The following is a 12,808-nucleotide window of genomic DNA, read 5'->3' on the forward strand; positions in this document are numbered from 1 at the left end:
TCATGAATTTGATGGACAAAGGAGTTTCTAGGAGGCATAGTAGAGAGCTAAGGGGAGTAAGGAGGAGCATCTTGGACCGGGCGTGTAAGTGGGGATGAGCTATTTATCGATCTGGTTACAAATAAACTCACTGTATCAACCACGATGATTTGCACGTTAATACTGCTACCCATTCAATCCATAGCACGCTCAGCAGAACACTAACGGCGGAGAGAGAACACCGAATTTAAAGACATGTCTACAACCCACTGCCCGACATTTACAGACTAAACAGATCGAGTCGATTTATCAACTTCGTGTCATCGAGATACCTTTGCGAGAAGCTTGAGCAGCTGCGCCTGCATGATGAGGCTGGCCAGGCTGCTGTTGTCCTCACCCCTGATCTTCTCCATGGCCTGTACCACTGTCTTCTCAGCCTTGTCGTACTGACGCATCCGCATCTGCAGCTCCGCCATGTCGTACCTGAACGACACGGAGCGGTAAAAAGGCGCCATAAGCAGCGCAGTCACATAGTCGACGAACATTTAGTGACTGTTTGGCGAAGCTTCTGTATGGGTCCTTCTTCAAAGTTTAATTAGACTAAATGCGCAGTGTCACGGTTGACCATTGACCAACGGCAGTAATGCAAGTGCATTGACTTTGCGTGCGAGTCTTCTCCTACCCCTGCACCAGGCCCTTCACACTCTACCACGATCTACTAAGTCCTCCATTTCAGTCAGAGAGACATGGCCATCGATAACTGAGGTATGGGAGCCCTGACAACTCTGAAAACGGAAGACAATTATCATTAATTTCATCTCAGTCCAAAATATAGCCAGACCCTCAGAATAAGCCCTGTCCCGTCCTCTTTACCGTCCCACCCACCGCAAGTTGTTATCCTCGCCGACTTTGATGGCCTCCTTGTAGTAGTTGATCGCCTTTCCGTAGTGGTGCGTCTTGACCAGGGCGCGGCCCATCTTCAGGGCCAGATCGTGGTCGCGCGGGTTGCGCTTCAGGGCGGACTCGTACACCTCGATGGCCTTGTCCGGCTCTAGGATAGTCATGTAGGCGTCGCCGAGCATCAGGTAGGAGGCCGGCGTTGGAATCTGGTCCACAATCTCCCTGTACAATTGGGGCACATCGTGATACAGTGTTGTATGACTATGAAGCGTGCTGGAATGGGGGGGGGGGGACGCGCGGCCTTTGTGCGGTGGGTTTTTGTACGCAGAAAGAACCATCATATCGAAGAGGGACCGTTTGGTCAGAACAGATTGTCCAACAGTTTGTGCCGGACATGTGACGTAAAGCAGCCTGGTGAACGAAGCATAACTGCCCATGACGATATTTCCCTCGTAAAGTGAACGCGTCATAAAATCAGTGTCATGACGCGCCCGCTGCATCCGCTGTTGTTACACTCAATTGACACAGTTCGCCGTGCGGGCGGTGATGACTCAGCCATCAGCTCTGCTCACCCACTCACATCCACTCCTATCATGGGCCAGCGAGCCAAGCTGCGACCGAGTCACGGCAAGCTGCTTCAGATTCGAGACAGGACGAGGCAGGTCTCTTTTGTTTGCTAGATAATGTCTAGCCGCTGCTTTGCCTTAAAAAGTTTTTTTTTTCTATGAACAAATACCCATTCTAAAAATAGATCGTAGACCGGGAGCAGCAAAAAATCAGATAAGAAACTGTACACCGTGTTTTTTCAATAATCATCAACATCATGAAAAAAAATACTGGAGGTAATCGAACAACAATAGTCGATGTCGAAATGACAGCAGGAGTTAACAGACAACGCCACACCGGCGTTCACTTCACAATCGTGAAGTCCACGATTCTCTGTTTATTTTTCCTACGTAGGTATCTGGATCTGAGCGAGTGTTTCAAGCAAAAAGTCACTTCAAACACAATACCCGAGGCATATTCCAGAGAATCTCTGGAATGTGGATACTCAAACATGTAGATGTGGATACTCCTAACATCGTTACCCACCAATACCTCCCTGTGAGCAGCCCCTCCAACCTCCCCCCAGCAGTCCCTCCCGCCGGCCACCACTCACTTATACATGGCGGCATACATGCGCCGGTCCTTGAGATAGTCGAAGTAGATCTCGGCCATCTTCTCGCGCGACTGCAGGTAGTAGGGCTGGTCCGGCGTGATGTTACGCAGGCTGCCCAGCGCCGCCGACACCTCGTTACGGGCCAGCAGCAGGTCGGCGTTGGCCACGATGATACGCACCTCCTCGCCGGTACCCTAGGCAGAGTAAAGGAGGGGTGAGAGGGGCAACGGGCATGGTGAGAGGGCAATGTGGAGCGAGGGTGTTGATGTTTGGAGTTATCGAAAAACACCGGTCAGCAAAAGACCAGAAGGAGGGAAGAATGAGCGACAGCACAAAGGAGGCCACTCAGGAAGACACGAGAAATGTTCACAGACATTACCGAAACCGAATGTACAACAGTTCACGTGCAAATACATTTTTAATGACGTTTTCACACGACGCAGAACAAGAGAACGCATAAGCGCACGCGATATTAGCTCCCATAGTCAACAAATAAGTCTTCCTAGCACATCTCGTAATAGCCCAACCATGCCTCTACCTGTCGGTCTCACCTTGAACATGAGCGTGGCCTCTTCCATGACCTGTTTAGCGTCGGCCTCCTGGTTGGCCATCCGGTAGGCGTCGGCCAGCTCCAGGTAGATCGACACCTTGTCATTGTCGTTCACGTCGATCTTGCTCTTTGGCGTGGAGCCTGAACGGACGGCAAGGACACGGGGTTAATTGAATGAGTCAGATCAATGCGTCATAACATGACTTTGTCAAGAATTGTGGCATGCAAGTGACAAGCAGCTGCTCAGACTTATTTCCTCTTTTAAACAAAGCATGGGTGCTCATACGAATGTAAAAGAGCATAACACGTGAAAAAATTTCGACGCGTTTCCTAAATTTCATGACTTGGGTATCCACACCTTCACAAGTACACTTCTATACCAACGCCCATCATCGCTGTTCGAAATTTCGACAGCACATAATCCCCATCGGTCGGCGCACACTGTACACAGCTTCCCCCCCCCCCCCCCCCGCCGAACCGGCTGAACCCACCAGCTCCCCGAACCCACCATGACCCGGCTGCTACAGCCCCATCAGCTCTGACCTGCCGAGAGGTCCCAGGTCCCCGATAATAACCCCACCGCTCGAGTTTCTGCACCTTTGACCACTCCAGCGGTCCCAGGTCCCCCGATAATGACCCCACGGCTCGAGTCTCCGCACCTTTGACCAGCCGAGAGGTCCCAGGTCCCCCGATAATGACCGAACCGCTCTCGAGTCTCCGCACCTTTGACCAGCCGAGAGGTGAGACCTGCCAGCTGAATAGCCGTGTGAAGCGTCTGTATGGCCTCCTGAGCCTGCTTCTCCCGCTTCTGAATGCGGGCCCGGATCAGATGAAACAGCGGGTGGTCCTTGATCTGCAGACCAGAAACTGGTGTCAGACAAGAGAGCATGCAACTCGATAGTGATAATCTGGTAGCGACTTTAGACGGAAATGGGTAAAAGTTCGTTCAAACATGAATGAACATAAAACACCGTAGGTCGCAGTTATCGGCACACCAAGTGATATTTGGTGATGCTTATAAAGCCTAGAGCAGCATTCCTGCGTGGACGGCACTTACCTCAAAGTTGTAGCTAAGTCCCAGCTCCAGCGACTGGGATGCCTGCTTGAAGAAGCCCTGGTGAAGCTGGATCTGGGCGTTCAGCAGATGGGCGTCCGCATACGACTGGTCTGTAATGAGCCGTCAATTGGAACGTCACTCAACAGTCAACACTGATCCACTCACTCAGCGAAACCCACAAAAAAGTGACGGGAACAACACCGTCACAACACCACTTTCGATACAAAATAACGGCTCAAACTTAAATCACCTTCTTCAGAGAACCGATGAAACGCAACAAGACTTTAACTGTGAAAATCACACTTTTCGAAACAAACTCAAGCATGCATCTAATAAAACTTATGAAGCCACATCCTTCACCCACCAAATCTCCTCACAGGGTCATAACAACTACACATATCCTTGCATGACACGTACCGACGTGATCGATGCAGTGTTTGAGTGTGCTGGCCGCCGCCTTGGCGTCGCCGCTCAGATACTTGGCCTTGGCCATCAGGTAGAGTGCCTCCAGCAGGCCCGGACATGACTTGGTCACCGGTTCCAGTACCGTGATGGCTCGCTTCAGAGAGACTGGGATGGCGGAGCCCAGTGGCACCGGCTGGAACCGAGGAACACAGTGCGTGAGTCATGACTAAGATCACTGACACCAAACAATACTCACAAACTAGTCTAGGCTATCGTGACCAGTGACCATCACCAGCCCTAGCCTTCAAATAGGGACATAATTCAGGCTTAGAAATCAGACACGAACTAAGCCCAGAGACCAACGCAGCGTAAGACGGTGAACTACAATGAGTCACCTGAGGTCAATGCTCTGGTGGTCAGTGCAAACGATGCGACACCACATCGTCCACCCACGTCTGCTGTGTGGCGCAGAACATGCCGCTTTTCACTAGCTCTAGCATTGACTCGTCAGTGCTGAAGCTGTGAAACATGTTTGAGCTGATCGGCGCTCAGGATGTGGCCCACTTCATGCGTCATTCCCTATGGTCACGTGGACGATAACGGCGATATTTTGGGGACACCGATGGCCACTTAGTCACTAGACGGCGGTCCGTGCAAACTAGAAGCACGCCCCCGCAGTATTAGCGCACTAGTCCTTGTATAGGCAAAGTTCGTCGCCAAACAAGATTGTCCACTTGCAACTGCTTCAGCTCATGATCTTCCATTAAAGATTAACCACTTGCAACTGCTTCAGCGCATGACCTTCCCTTAGCAACTTAAGACACATAAAGCACATGCGCCAAGTCGCAGTTCATGGATTCATTATAATCAAACACTTGCTATTGCTCGATTTCATCTCTAAACCACACTGACATGTGTCCACGACAAGCCCCCCCCCCCTTCCTCCACAAAAAGTCTGCAGTCAGTGGTTAGATCATCACTCCATCCGCTGGCGGGTCGGAGCATCACACGCCTCCTCTCGCTCTCTCCCCTCCCCCAGCTCCTCTCTCCAGTGAGCTGTCGCCGATACCGTCACCCACGCGGACCAGACGTCCGGAGCTGCCGACTCCATATAATCGACAGCGCCGGCGGCGACGGTGCACAGCGGACCACGCGGTCCCTGGGAACCGCCGGCTCAGCGGACTCAGTGGAACTCATAGACTCACTCAGTGGTCTAAGCTCAGTGGATCAGGCTTAGAGAGTCAAGCTAACCGACTTAGATTGGAAGCTCACTTTGAGTGCGTCCGAGTTGACATAATTTGGTCACAACATTGAGCGGACTTCCGCCACAAGTATGACTCGTCAAGTGATCCTCTTGGCAGCGGTGTCTGCGTTCGTCAGCGCCACAGGTGAGATGTGCCAATATGTGGGATCTCTTGTTCACTTGAAAACACAGGAAAAATGGCGCGTCGTTCGGCTGCTTCAGCGGACTGCGAGCCAATCTGCAGTCGGCAATAGGTAACAGCGGCGTATTTAGAAAATCGCGAAGGGGGGGGCAAGGGTTTGGAGGGCGCCACCTCACCCAAGGAGGGCGCCATACGGTCGCGAGATAAAAAATCGCTCAGTGGGGGTTGGGGGGTTGGGAGGCGTTTTTTACCATGCCACCAGTTTTTTTTTTTTGCGTAACCTCGTATAGGTCGTGCTGCATTGATTTTGCATCGTGTGTATTCTTTATACTCCAGGTCACAAAAGGTCAAGTGTTCTTGAAATGCTGCGCCGAAGGCGCGCGAAATTTTTGAAAACAACCTTTTCCTCCGCTTTTTAGGCACGCCTTTTATACGATCACTGTTCAAAGCTCCTCTCGCTCTTTTACCAAATTTGAAGGTGTAAAAAATACCTAAGGTTTGGTCGGGCCGCTGCCACACAAACTGTACAGAAAGCTTGGCTCATGGGTGTCGATGTATAAAAGTTTATTGGCGGTGGCATATCTACGCACCAGATCACCGTATCGGATTGATACCGGAGCGCGAGATGCGTAAACATCATCCAAATTACCTCAGACCAGCCTTCATAGCCTTCTCACAGATGCATACAGTGTACCCACATAACCAGTTTCAATCACCGAAACTTCAGATGCCTGCTGTTGCGCCCGAACCTGTTGACAATACTTAATCGTAATCCATATAGATGCCATGATGCACGTAAAGTAGGATCAATCCGTTAAGACCAAAGACGTGTTTTATGCATCGTAGAGCGTAGATAGTTTTGGTAGGTATAGATACTTCATTCATTGTGCTGAATGCACGTTCATTTGTGGCAGTTTTCACAGGCAAGACATCAACTATGTGCAATAGAACGACTAAGTTGAAAAGCATGCCAAAGGAGTAAATAAATGATAGGAGGGCAGCGATCAACGGATGTTGCCAATAGGTAGAAGGGCTGCGATCCACAGGAGGGCACTAATAGGTAGAAGAGCCCCGATCAACATCCCGAGTTTCGACAGTAGGGCACCGATAGGTAGGAAGTTGGCGAGCAGCAGGAGGGCGCCAATGGATAGAAGGGCAGCGATCAACAGGAGGGCACCAATAGGTAGGAGGGCGCCGATCAACAATCAACAGGAGGGCGCCACCAGGTAAGAGGGTGGCGAGGAACAGGAGAGCACCAATAGGAGGGTGGCGATAAACAAGAGGTCGCCAATAGGTGGGAGGGCGGTCATCAACTGGAAGTCGCCAATGAGCGGAAGGGTGACGATTAAAATGGGGGTGGCAATGGTGAGGAGGGCGCCTTTGCTCAAGAGGATGACACGAACAGGAGGGCGTCTGTGCGGAGGGCGCTGGTCAACAGGAAGGTGCCAGTGGATAGGAGGGCGGTGATCAACAGGAGGGTGCCAGTGGTTAGGAGGGCGGCGATCTACACGAGGGCGCCAATAGGAGAAGGGCCCCGATTAGCATTCAACAGGAAGGACTAGGGAACCAATAGGTAGGAGGGCGGCACTGAACAAGAGGGTGCCAAAAGGGAGAAAGGCGGCCTTCAAAATTTCACATGAGGGCTCAATAGGTAGGAGAGCGCCAATAATTATGAGGACGCCGATCAGCAGAAGGGCGGCAATGTGTAGCAGGGTGGCGACCTACAGGAGATGGCGCCTTCGGGTGAGAGGGCGCTTATTTACAGGACAGCGGCTTACATAGGCGACCACCGTTACGCTTAGAGAGCTACAGCCTACAAATGTGGTTGGAGGGCGCCCGAGGGAGCCCTCCAACCGTATTTGGAGGGCGTATTTGGAATGGGCGTCCTCCGAGGGCGCCCTCCATCCGTATTTTCCCTGTAAACACATTCGCGATTGGAGGGCGCCCTCCAGTCGCGATTGTTTTTCGATTCGATTATATCACAATTGCATTTGCGATTGGAGGGCGCCTTCGGCGCCCTCCAATCGCAAAGGGCGCCTTCGGCGCCCAAGGGGGGGGGCCATGGCCCAGTGGCCCCCCCCCTGCCTACGCCCCTGATAGGTAATGCCTATGGCCCATCCTAGTCAGCACAAAGAATACATAGGCCTTCAGCTAACGTTGCTCGGTTAATATAACACTTATTACTCATAATGACATGCAATAGAAATATATCCCATCGTGGGGTGAAGGAAATCTCAGAAAACTGGCTTCCATAGCAGGCTTTGCCAATGGTTCTATATAGCTCTGCATACCAACCGAGGTTTCGCTGTATTTTCAGCCGCTTCACTGCGTCTGAAACCAGCTCGGAGTGAACTAAGCCCGTCACCTCAACCACGCTTTGGATCGGGTTTGGTCCATGAGAACTCCTCGGAAAATGACAGAAGACTCCATGTTCAAAGCTACGACAAAGTGAATCCCGAAAAGCCAGGTAAGGTACAAAGAATATGCCACCTCTCATAGCAGCTCAAAAAATGATAGAGCCTCATATGCCATTTTAATCGAGAAATTGTTCTTAACTCTTGACAATGGACAAGTTATCACGGCATAAAATAGATATAAATTAACCATCGTTTATTATCAAAACTATTAAAATTGTTATAACCAACCAATATAACAACATATAGGTCAGGGGCGGGCAAACTTTTGGGAGCGCGGGCCGGGTGTTGCATTTGTGAGCAACTGGGGGGCCGGAGTGCTAAGCTCGCCAGAGTTTCGTTTGGCAATGACTTAAATGGTCAATGGATGCTATGTTGCTATGACGCGACTGACCAACGACGGGCAATGACTGGCTCAGACAGAGACAAATACTTATAGTAACACTTACAAACGAATGACTTTTGACCCATGACAACCATACTAAAAATCAAGTCTGCTTATGTAAAATGCACAGTGCACACACACACACACACACACACTAGGAATCATAGGTCTCGCGGGCCGGATTGCAATGCTGGCTGCCTATCCAGGCCACGCACACTGGTCGGAAACGCTCCAGCGAGAGGCCAGCGGCCTTTCCGCAAAAGTTTTTTGCTTGTTATTCCACAACTAGTGAAGCAAACTTCATAAAACTTTGCATACCTTCTCTGTCATATGTAAGCTATGATTTGGATGTCAAGCACTAAATATATGACGTGAATCTGCTAAGTTATGACGTCATAATTGAGTATAATACAGGATCTAGCACCACTTTAAGTCAACAAGGGAAATTGGGAGCTGCTATTCGGGCACCGGGAATGGTTTCATGCACTCCTTGCAAGGTCCAGTGCTTGACTTTAGCATTGTTGACTTTGCGTGACGTCATTTATGACGTCACTAAGGCCATGTAAGTTTTTCGCCAATAACTCCTGATCAGATGGAGCTAGAGAGTCGGGAAAGCTACCATTGGACTCAGGAAGACCTGCCGAATCGAATGATATGCGATATGACCTCCGTCAACCATTTTCGTGACCTGGGCTCCGACCTGAGCTTGACCCGAGGTTAACACCTTAACCCTCGCCGGCACAGGGGGGTTGATGCAACCCCCCCCCTAAGGTTTTCGCGAATAACTCGCGTAAAAGCGGCCGATCGCGACGAAACTTTCAGTACCCTCGCATTGATCAATTTTACACCTACCCTGAAAATTTCATGATCCTGACCCCAATGACCTTTGACCTGTGACCTCTTTTCCGTGACCATGTTTGGCCGAAATCGCGATTCGGCGTATGTCGGCTCGCATTAGCCGCGCGTTTGCAAGCTTTTCGTGGTTTCAAACGTTTAAACATGTGATTTGATGTTGCTCCCATACATTAGGATGGGTGTCAAGGTGAAGGTCAGGTCAGGTCATTGACCTTTGGTGACCTCGGGTGACCTCGGTTCACTTTTTCGAGTTTTACATGTTCTAGGCTAGTTTTTTTAGCTGAATTTTAATTTAGCAACCATTTGAACATTTACGAAATAGTTTTGGCGCCTTCGTAACATGTTACGAAGCTGTCAGAGGCGGTTGACACGTATTACGAATACCCGTCACAACCCCTACCGGTTGACCTGACCTGACCTGACCCGACCTGGTCTAAATGCTTAAAGACATCATCTCTGATCAAAACTAATACGATATTCGTGATCAGCACCCCGGAAAACCACATAGCAGCCACAATTTACGACTTTCTAACAGGTCCCGATTTTCCCGGTTTTCGGGTCATTGACCTGACCTGGAAGGTCACCCGATGACCTAGGACCTTAAAATTGGGTATCATCGGCTTCCTCTCGTGACGGGCAACACGCTCCTTTTTCCGCGAGGCTCTAGCTCGATCAGGGGACAAACGCGAGGGGGGTCGTACCACCACCCCCCCCCCCTTGTGCCGTCGAAGGACGCAAAATGGCCTGTGCCGGACTTCACCCGAACACCAAGTATAGCATTCAACGCGCCTGAGCTAGACAAACACGATTATGCCAAAATCGCGGCAGTGCGACCATTTTTGGCAAAGTAATTAACCTAAAACCGAGCCCGTGCCTTGTGGCACTTACCTGACCTAAGAGGTCACTGGCTGACCTAAGACCTTAAAATCGGGTAGTACCTAATTTTTGCGTCTTATAACGGCACACAAGCTTGCTTTTTTTCCGCGAGGCTCTAGCTCAATTAGAGGCGAAACGGCGAGGGAGTTGTACCAACCCTCCCCGGTCAATGTAGAAAACCAATCGGTCCGGCCAGGGTTAAATACCGGAATTGTGATCTAATGTAAAAAGACGGCCCAAGGTAACCCGACGTCAGTGACAGGTGTCCTATATTTGCAGCGTCTTATATTCACGAAGGTTTCAATTTCCACTTTCTTCAGCCGAGTGATGGTTGTCAATAGCCGTAATCGCCACGCAATATGTGGAAGGCTTTTGGTGTCAATACATACATAAATGCATACATAAAACGCGCTTTTCACAAAATTCATAAACTCAAGCGCATCTGTTTTTAATGACCAGTCAACTACGCATGGATGCGTGCAGGCCACACAGGTCAGCGTAAGCCGTGCGCGGCGGCCGAGCCGAAACTGGGGCGGGGCGGGCGGTAGTTGGGTAGGAAGAGCGGCTCCTGCAAATTTTGCGCAAATATGCGCAGTTAGCTTTTATGTTCCCCTGGAGTAAATTTAAATCCTACTTCATCTCACAAAAAATCAGAGTGGAACTAGATGGGACTACCTGTTGTTTTCTTACCTAAACTTTGCAGTTATATTCCAGAATCACTGTAGGAGAGCCTTCATAAAAAAGCTATAGTACATCTTAGTTAGGGAAAAAGTATACCAAAAATTTTGCACTGACCAGTCGGCAACTTCATAACGAACATTTTGATGCATAATATGTGGGATTTCAATTTAGTGTCCATCAGCAATAAGACTCTGAATATCCGGCTCAAGAAACCTCTTGCTCCGCGTCAGTTTGCGAGTTCTGGGATACCCCATCTTCGGGGGCTGATTACAGCTATTTTTGGTCATCCGGATTAGTTTTTTTGGCCTAAGTATAATAATTTGATCAATTTCAAATCGATCTATATAAAAAATAATCCGAAACTCCGGAATCGCCCGTGGCCTCTCGTAAGGGCGTTTCCGACCAGTGTGCCACGGGCCGGACGCCGGAGCTTGGCGGGCCGCATCCGGCCCGCGGGCCGGACTTTGCCCGCCCCTGATATAGGTAATGGGCTCGTTTTCCACCAAATGAGACTGAATACTGGACAGGGTTTCAATGCGACTGATGGTTGTCTATTTTGTTGCAGAGTTGATTCCGCTTCCGTCGAGCCTGCCGCACAGTGCTTCTGACCACAATTTTGAGGAAGCCATCATTCTTCATCATTATGAACATCAGCGACGGGAGTACCAGCATCACGAACCGGAAAACAATGAACACAGAGCTAGCATGTGGAACAGCTTCGATCCCAGAGGACACGGTTTGGCGCACGATGACCAGCTTCAGAGAGGTGGCCGTGAGAAAAGAACCTTACACAAAATCTGGAGGGGACTGGACAAATTTGGGAGAGGTAAGCCAAGACGGTAAGGGTGCAACGAGCGACAGAAATAAGAATCACTTGTAAAATAACCTTTGTACCAACCTTTATTATAACACCTCATGAATATATGTAGAAGCCGAAGGTTAAAATACAGCTGTGATACAGGACTGTCACAATTACCGACAATATGTCAATCCGTTTCCACAGGCATAAAGAACATGCTGCTTCCCACCCGGCGGCCCGGGCCGCTGCCTGGACTCGCTGCGGACCAACCAGCACCGGATCCAGGACCCTGGAGTCCATCGGTCCCGGGATACGGGACTGCAGGAGGCCCAGGATACTGGGTTCCAGCCGGCGATGGACCGACAGGACACTGGATCCCGGCCGGCCTGGAGCCGCCGGCCGCTCAGCCCACAGCTCCTGTCTGGACGGACTGGTACGGCTCGAGAGATAGAGACACAACGCCACACCCCCAATGGTGGACATCCGCGACCTGGACTGCAAGTCCGACCGCAGCTTGGACTACAACTTCCTCGCCGGCACCTACCACCACGACTCCTTCCCCAGAGTCAGCAACAACAGCCACACCAGCACCCACATCTACAGCGGCAGCCGCCGCTACCACCGCGGGCAGCCGCAGCGGCGGCGGGATCCTGGTGCTCGTCACCCAGCCCCAGATCAGCGACGGACGACCGGCGTGTCGGCGCGGCTTCACCTATCACGCGGAGAGTCAGATGTGCCACGAGCCCTGTCCGTCAGGCGCCTCGTTCCGGGCACACCTCGCCGCCTGCTACTGCGACCGCGGCGACTACGCCGTCAATTTCTTCCTCTGGCGCTGTGCGCCAGCCGGCGGCGGTACCTGACATATGTAATGTCATGTAACAAAAGTAGCTGCTTGCATGGCGAAGCCGGTGACAGATATAAAAGTGCGAATCGTCCAGTTCATAACCGCTTGTGTCAAATAAAACAAACACTGCAAACGGTAATATGCAATTTTGTCACAGAAAAAGGTCAGGTGGTAATGTGATCATGTGAGTGTACTAAACAGGTTATAATTGAGATACTAAATACCACTTACATAGTTGTTCAGGTTTTAAGGCAATCCGTTGCACTACGGAGGGCTGAAGTGTCGCGAGAATCCAGCTGGGATAAAAAGTCACTGAACGCACCGAAGACACTTAGTGCATTGTAGAAATGTATAAATGCTGCCCGTCCCTGGAATAGATGGCGAAAAAAATGATATTCATAGCAAAAACATGCGCACGGTGTTCGGAAAGCAGATAAAACAAGCAGTTCATCTCGCATAATGGCATTTCAGCCATTGAAAGACAGACAACAGTGCCATTAGGTCGACAATCGACATGTC

General features: G+C 50.5%; 2 protein-coding genes across 4 annotated transcripts in view; one reads left to right on the top strand and one right to left on the bottom strand.

Moving 5' to 3' along the window:
- Window positions 1–12,808, bottom strand: part of LOC122363290 (tetratricopeptide repeat protein 21B-like) — a 35,951-nt gene that overhangs the window by 7,493 nt on the left and 15,650 nt on the right. For all 3 annotated transcript variants that reach the window (XM_043332423.1, XM_043332589.1, XM_043332507.1), the window contains exons 11-17: window positions 4,063–4,243; window positions 3,646–3,755; window positions 3,312–3,441; window positions 2,590–2,729; window positions 2,039–2,232; window positions 865–1,101; window positions 312–462 (exon numbers count right to left, since the gene is read on the bottom strand). In XM_043332423.1, coding sequence (XP_043188358.1) covers window positions 312–462; window positions 865–1,101; window positions 2,039–2,232; window positions 2,590–2,729; window positions 3,312–3,441; window positions 3,646–3,755; window positions 4,063–4,243 — 1,143 coding nt within the window. The remainder of the gene's footprint in view (window positions 1–311; window positions 463–864; window positions 1,102–2,038; window positions 2,233–2,589; window positions 2,730–3,311; window positions 3,442–3,645; window positions 3,756–4,062; window positions 4,244–12,808) is intronic.
- On the top strand, window positions 5,129–12,430 carry LOC122363486. The gene is made up of 4 exons (XM_043332841.1): window positions 5,129–5,438; window positions 7,753–7,902; window positions 11,212–11,472; window positions 11,650–12,430. Exons 1-4 carry the CDS (start codon window positions 5,384–5,386, stop codon window positions 12,303–12,305), a joined length of 1,122 nt encoding a protein of 373 aa, XP_043188776.1. The 5' UTR covers window positions 5,129–5,383; the 3' UTR covers window positions 12,306–12,430.

This window comes from Amphibalanus amphitrite, unplaced genomic scaffold (genome assembly GCF_019059575.1).
Source record: "Amphibalanus amphitrite isolate SeventyFive unplaced genomic scaffold, NRLGWU_Aamphi_draft 000003F_arrow, whole genome shotgun sequence".
Taxonomy (NCBI): domain Eukaryota; kingdom Metazoa; phylum Arthropoda; class Thecostraca; order Balanomorpha; family Balanidae; genus Amphibalanus; species Amphibalanus amphitrite.

What these genes read in the sequence shown, in the direction of transcription:
- LOC122363486 (XM_043332841.1), top strand. Translation starts at nt 5,384, where the DNA reads ATGACTCGTCAAGTGATCCTCTTGGCAGCGGTGTCTGCGTTCGTCAGC. An exon ending in AGTGAATCCCGAAAAGCCAG is followed by an intron (nt 7,903 to 11,211) that starts GTAAGGTACAAA and finishes ATTTTGTTGCAG; the next exon opens with AGTTGATTCCGCTTCCGTCG. An exon ending in ACTGGACAAATTTGGGAGAG is followed by an intron (nt 11,473 to 11,649) that starts GTAAGCCAAGAC and finishes CCGTTTCCACAG; the next exon opens with GCATAAAGAACATGCTGCTT.